General features: G+C 41.5%; 1 protein-coding gene across 1 annotated transcript in view; it reads left to right on the top strand.

Annotated features, from left to right (window-relative positions):
- Positions 1 to 926, top strand: part of etv1 (ETS variant transcription factor 1) — a 21,072-nt gene extending 20,146 nt beyond the window's left edge. The window contains exon 10 of the mRNA XM_037676698.1: positions 621 to 926. Coding sequence (XP_037532626.1) covers positions 621 to 842 — 222 coding nt within the window. The 3' untranslated portion in view covers positions 843 to 926. The remainder of the gene's footprint in view (positions 1 to 620) is intronic.
- Positions 927 to 7,048: the final 6,122 nt, after the last annotated feature.

The raw sequence follows: 7,048 nt of genomic DNA on the forward strand, positions 1-7,048 counted from the left end.
CATGAAACAGATCAGCAGCAACATGAAACAGATCAGCAGCAACATGATGTGATTTTTCTCAGTGATTATTCTGGTTAGAGATTCATGAGTCGAACAGCCTCAGGGTAGAAGCTGTTCCTCAGTCCTTAGTGTCGTGCCTTGTCTTTTGAGCTCAGAAATTTTTCCAGATTCTTCAAATCCTTTGATGTTATGTAAAGCAGCTGATCACATAATCACCTACTTTTACAATGATCATTAATCTAAAATGGTTCCACTACGTTGACAGTTTTTCTCTGACTGGTGAACCCCTGCCCATCTTTACTTTAGAGATTCAGCTTCTCTAAAAGGTTCATTTTGTACCCGACACTCTGACCTGTTGTCAGTTAATCTACGGTAAATTATTTCAAAATGCTCCTCCAGCTCTTTATTTGTTGTTTTAGTCTTTGGTCAGTCCCTGTCCTGATTTTTTCGATGGGTTGCAGTCATAATGTTCAAACCGCATTATTTTCCATAAAGCTGGTTGTAGTTTAAACGTGTTAAAATATAGTTTTATAGGCTTTGCAAACTGTTTAATTGTGTGTGTTTTATTTTTACATTTTAAACAAAATAAAATAAATAAAAACACGTTTGTCCTTGGGCAGGTGGCCGGTGAGAGATATGTCTACAAGTTCGTGTGCGACCCCGAGGCTTTGTTCTCCATGGCGTTCCCCGACAACCAGCGGCCGGTGCTGAAGACGGACATGGAGCGGCAGATCAACGAGGAGGACACGGTGCCGCTGTCGCACTTTGACGAGAACATGGCCTACGTGCAGGAGGGGCCCTACTGCCAACCGCACCCCTACAGCGAGGGCTACGTTTATTAACGCCAGCTCCACAAACACACACCTTCACTCTACCACACCGCCCCAACTCCTCCATACACCTGAGGCTGTCATGTCGCTCTGGGAAAAAGACTGGAAACACACACACGTCCTCTGTTTTGTCTCTCCGACGTCCAGAGAGTGCACTTTATGGACAGGAACAGCATGGTGGAAACCTGCCAGGGTGGGAGTGGTTGACTTTTTATCCTTGTTTATGTTTGTACAATAATGTGGAAATGATTATGTTTATTTTTTTCTTAAATATTGTTCTTATTTTGAGCATGTGCTGTCCCGCTGGCCTCGGTGGCTAACTCACGGCCACTAAAGGTTAAACTCCTAAAATCAAGATCTCCTGCAGAATAAACGTCTCGTCTTCACAGCCCGTCGGAAGATGAAGCTTTTCCTTTTCTTTTCACACAAACTGGAAAAGTAACGATTGTTTTTATGTCACCGAGGCATGATTAAAGACCCGGAGAAGAAATGTGACATTAGCCGTCTCGGTGAGGACGGCCCCGCCTCCAGCCTGACCCCGCCTCCAGCCTGACCCCGCCCAGGCAAACTGTGGGCCTCGTCTCGTAGCTGTTTTCACTGTAAACGCCACTGGATCTAAAAAATAAAAGACGTGCGGATCGGTGAGGACTTGCACTGGATTTGTACAGAGAAACACAGACTAGTTCCAGATCACGTGTGCACGTTGGTCAGGATAAGAACCTGAGACAGATGTTCATTTTTACAGTAACAGGTGACGTCTGTGTCCAGGTAACATCAGTTGGTCCTGGAAAACATTTTCATCTGCAAAACAGAAAAACTTCTTTTTGTTACCATAAACGTTTGTTTTTTTATTTTAAATTTTTTTCTGTCCCTGGTGAACAGGAGTCGCACATTTTGGTTAAAATAAAATAAAAAATGTCGCTGAGTCTTTTTTTATTTATTTATTTGGTAAAACAAAAAGAGGAACTATTAACAGATTTCAAATGTGGTGAATTTAAACAGAATCGTGTGACGTTCCTTTACGATATCGGATAAATGCGCATTCTGTTGCTGCTTCAAATTGTTCATGTAATTTTCTAGTCTCATAATAAAATAATATCTAAAAAAGAAGAGAAGAGAAAATGTCCGGCAGTTTTGAACCGTTATTCTTTATTATTTATTTCTTCAACAAATCGTGTGATCTGTCTGGATTGGACGTTTGGAGGCCGATGTGTGTGAGATGGGACTGGCAATAGAAACCTGCTGTAATAAAATAGTTAAAAAAATTAATTCATCTCCACTTTATGTTACGAATCATGACCTAAACAGTTGTTCTTTGTTTTGGCATTTGTATTTCTTCATAAAACGTGAATCCTCTTTGGCTGTGATTTTTATTGGCTGATCATTTGTTCTTTTAATATCTGCTTACATATGGACAGAACTGATGTGAGCGAGAGGACGAACTCTTTCTGGACTCTGGTTCATTTCCAGCTTGGGAGCGACGGCCTCAAACATTTAAGCCAAACGACACCTGAGGGGAAATCGATGCCTAATTTCAGACGGGCCTTTTTCATGGAGGTGAAATGTTTCAGTCTTTTGTTTGCGCTGGTCACCTGCAGTGAAAAAATCCTTCAAGTTATTATTTACTTTTAGAAAGTGTCACTATTGCTCAAGAATCAATGCCTAATTTAAGGAAGCATTGTTTAATTGCTTCCACTGATGGGAAAAATGAAAACGGATGTGTAAGTAATGAAAAAACACGACTTGCCTTAATTTGTGAGCAGGTTACAAGCAGAGCCCATTACAGTCCTTTCTCGTGCACGTATTGATCGATTGGCTAGTGGAGGGAATTGGCCTCAACTTTAAACAGCAGATTGCTTCCCTGAGGACGTTTAACAGCTTCTACTCTGACATCTGCAAAGCTGCAACCAGGGCAGCTTCGAATATGATGAATGAGAAGCTCGACACAAGATTTCTCTGTAACACGAGAATAAAACGAACAACAGGTGAGAAATGACACATTTCAACGGTTTACGTGTTGTGTCCGGAGATGTTGCTGCTAAAATGTACATTTAAATACTTTTATTAAGAAACAGCCGATTCTCAAAGGAAATGTTAAATTCTTCAAACCTTTGAGATAAAGTACTTTTGTTTCTTTTTCCCCTCAAATGGAAACTACTTCATATGAAGTATGGTGAAAGTGTGTGCGTGTTTGCCTGTTAGCAAAATATCATAAACCAGCAGCTGTATTCTCATGACACTCAGAACTTGCAGACGGTTAAAGTTTGGAGTCAACCTGATTCAAGATGGCCGCCGAAACAGACGGTCAGTTTTTCAGATTTCGAGCTGTGGTAGTAGCTGAGACTGATCACCATCACGTTCTGTGAAGGCTTACACATCGTGCACAGCTTTATTTAACACTTAGACGTGCAAAGTGCTGACCAATATGCTTTTCTTTAAATAATTATTATTAATTATTTTTTATAATAATTATCAGGTTTTTGGTTTGATGTTTGTTTTTGTCTCTTTTGTTGCAATTTAAACTTGAATTTGCCATTTTAGGTGATGTGCTTATGTGAAGCATCATATTACAGTATATATTTTTTATTTCAACAGAGGTTGATTTTTTTACTAACTTCAAATAATATGAAAACATAATATAATCATCTATTGTTTTGGTGAAGTAAAGTTCTGTCCTTAACGTTGTAAACATGGGCAAAAGAACCAGGTAGATTTAAAGCATATAGTTAATAAGGCCTTTGAAATTATATCATTAAAAATAACAGAGACAAGTGATTATCTGTGAAATCTGTGTCGAAAAGTCCAGTATCACAGTTTGTATCATATTTATTGTCCACCTCAACACATTTTAAACTTCACTCATCGTGCAGATTATTCCAAATATATTTTACTAACAGACAACGATAGCACACATTTAACAAACGTGTGCAGTGACTGTTTAAATTGAGCAGACAAATGATTTTTCTGCATGTTTTCAAGTACATTTCCCAGATATTCCTTATTAAACGAGGTTTAGTTGTTCGTGAGTCCGACTCCCGTCCGGTAAACGCCGCTCTTTATTCCGGGACTTGTCTCTGTTTGCCTCGGAGGCTGCTTGTGGTTTGACTTCTGTTGTTCAAATGAACTTCACGGTTACTGATGGGACACAAATGACGGTGGTTTATTCAAACTCCCGTCATTGAAATCTCATGCAAACGCCTCGGTGCTTTAAATATGTGGTGAGATTCCTCAGTGAGCCTGTGCAGCCCTTTCCACCTCCGTGCAGGGACGAGGCTGAAGGTCACTTGCAGGATTACTAGTCTTACACCTCTTAAAGGCATTCTGTTGCAGAGTCTGAAAATCACCATGCAAATCCTGTTATCTGGCCCCCGCTCAGGAAATCTGGGCCTCAGCTTTCAGCATGTTTACCATTTATGGACATATGCTTTACATCCTGTGCCACGTGCCAAATCCTTCCCTCCTCTGCTGCACGACCAGCTAATATTGTGCGTATGAGTGCTGTGATTTGTGGTCCTCCCCCACTGTAACAAACAGATGGCCACTCCATCTTGAGTCATCACAAACCCATTACGAGAGTGACTTGTCCTCAGCCAGGCCGCCTTGATTCGTGCCCGATGGTCCTCGCCAGTGTTTGCTCAGGCTCTTAAGTCATCCTCGGGCTTTGTGACACGCAGTGTTTGCTCGGGTTAAATGGGCTCGTGTTGCCCACGGCGCCCCCTGATTGGCTGTGACACCGCGGTGTTTGACAAGCGAAATGACACCGAGTGGCCCCCGTCGCAGCAAATGTGTTTGACTGTTCGAAACAAGTTGGCGTTTTAAGCAGCGTGTTTACACACCAGAAAGCCCTGAGTGTGTTTCTGTGTGTGTTGCCAGGGTCTATCCGAGGCCACACCAGTGAGCATAAATCATTCAGAGGTAATTCAGAGGAACAACACGGCTCCTAAAGAGGAAAAAGCAGGGAAATTATAAAACCTCTGTAATGGAGGGCCTATTACTGCTGCAGGTCCAGTCTGAGACCGCCTCACAAATGGTCCTTATCATCTGGAAGGCTCTATTTTGGGCAAATCTTTGTCTCGAGACAATTTGCAGGTGTAATAAAAAGACCTCCAGACACGTCCCGTTTTTCTTTAGAGGACTGAGAAATTATCTGCTGACGGTTTTCTCTTCCTCTTCTTGATGCGGATGCGGTTTGGGTTTGTTAGAGGGATTCTGTGATCTTTGGAGAGCTTCATCAGAGGTTCGTCTTGTTTCTCACCGTGCTGCATCGAAGAACACAAGAACGGCCCCCGCTCCCCCCAACACAAAGGCTGTGACAGTAATAAATAGCCTCTGTGATCCAGGTTTAGAAAGCCATGAAACTGGATATTGAGACGCTCTCCGGCGCTGCGGGTCGGGAGTAGTTTCAGACTAGACTGTGGGAATCGTCTAATCCGATCACCGGGAAGGTAAGACGGGCTAATCGCCTAACGGGCCAGGTCTGGTGGCCCCGCGGGGCTTCATGACCTCTTTAGTTTCACTGAGACTCAGAAACAGGTTTAAGGTTCGTGGATGTCTTTAAACACCTGACTAACTGCAACACAGCAGAAAACACAGAGATGTAACAGTCGACGAGGCTTTAAAATGTCATTGGATTGGTTCAAATGTGATAAAGCATGCATTAGTACAGGCACAAAGATATAAATAAAATATACATTTTATTCATTTATTAGTGAGATGCATCTAAAAATCATATCAGACTTCAACGTTTACAGTGAAGATCTGCTCTGAAATCTGGTTTTAAGTGAAGCAGACTCATATTATTTTATCTTCTAGTTTCAAAGACTTTACAACAAAAAAACCTCTCACAGTTTGAACAAACATCTGTTAAGTGCAAACTAATAAAACTGTTTTCTGGACTGATATAAACAAGAACGCAGCTTTGAGCAAAACAAAGTTGTTGTGCTGTGGTGGCGTCCTCTGATCTCTTCCGTATCACTGGTGTTGAATTTGGACCTTTTCTTTATTAAATCATCAAATGTTAAATCGATGCTGCCAGCAGCTCTTTGAGACAAACATTATGACGTGACTTCAGTACGGCTGCTGTGAAAAACAGTGTCACATAAAGTCTTTGTAAAGAGTTGGGAAACCCTTTTTCTAATTAAAATATTCATTGCAAATTCCTGAAGACCACTTTAAAACCATCAAACTGTAATAAACAATAAACCCACACAATAATGATCTCATTTGGATGAAAATTGTCTTTAAATTTTAATTTCTCAGCAAACTTTGCATCCGTTTGCCAGCGAAAGCAGACACTGAAAATAATGACGACGTCCTTAAAAGAGACGTTTGGGATGCAGAAGTTGAGCAGCTGGAACCACTGGACGATGTTCAGACTCACGTGTGTTGAGTAAAGTTTGCAGATGAAAAGAACAGAATATGGAAATGGTCAACAACACAAAGTCACGAGTTTGAATCCTGAGCTCCACCGCCCTGCTTGATGCTTGGGAGTTACTCTTGTCCTTATTTTTGGCAGCACGATGGTTTAGTGTTTAGAACTGTTGCCTCACAGCATGAAGGTCCTGGGTTCAATCCCTGGTTGGACCTGGGGTCCTTCTGGGTGGAGTTTGCATGTTCTCCTCAGGGGTTTCTCCAGGTACAACGGTTTCCTCCCTCAGTCCAAAACGTGCACGTTAGACGTTCAGGCCTCGCTTGAGAAAGATCTGTGATCCTGATGGGAAATCAGTTCATAATAATAATAATAATAATATAGTTTTCTTTTTTTTTTTTTTCATCGAGCAGCAGGTTCTCTCTTATTTTCCTCCAAAACATTTTATTTGTCTGATGTCATCATATTTATCCTCCTACACAAACTACAGCCATCCTGATGTAGGTCAACAACTCGACTCACACTTCCACAAGCGTTTGGTGAATTCAGCCGCTTTGTTTACACTGAGTGTGGACCCGCGTTTCAGAAATACACGTCAATATACCTGGAATACTCCCTCAGTAAACTCTTAAAAATGACATCATTTAATTTACCCATCCATCCTTACATCCATACATCTGTCATCCATACATCCAACCATCCATCCATCCATCCATCCATCCATACATCCATCCTTACATCCATACATCTGTCATCCATACATCTGTCATCCATACATCTGTCATCCATACATCTGTCATCCATACATCTGTCATCCATACATCTGTCATCCATACATCCAACCATCCAT

Source organism: Nematolebias whitei, chromosome 5 (assembly GCF_014905685.2).
Source record: "Nematolebias whitei isolate Nwh7 chromosome 5, NemWhi1, whole genome shotgun sequence".
Lineage (NCBI taxonomy): Eukaryota > Metazoa > Chordata > Actinopteri > Cyprinodontiformes > Rivulidae > Nematolebias > Nematolebias whitei.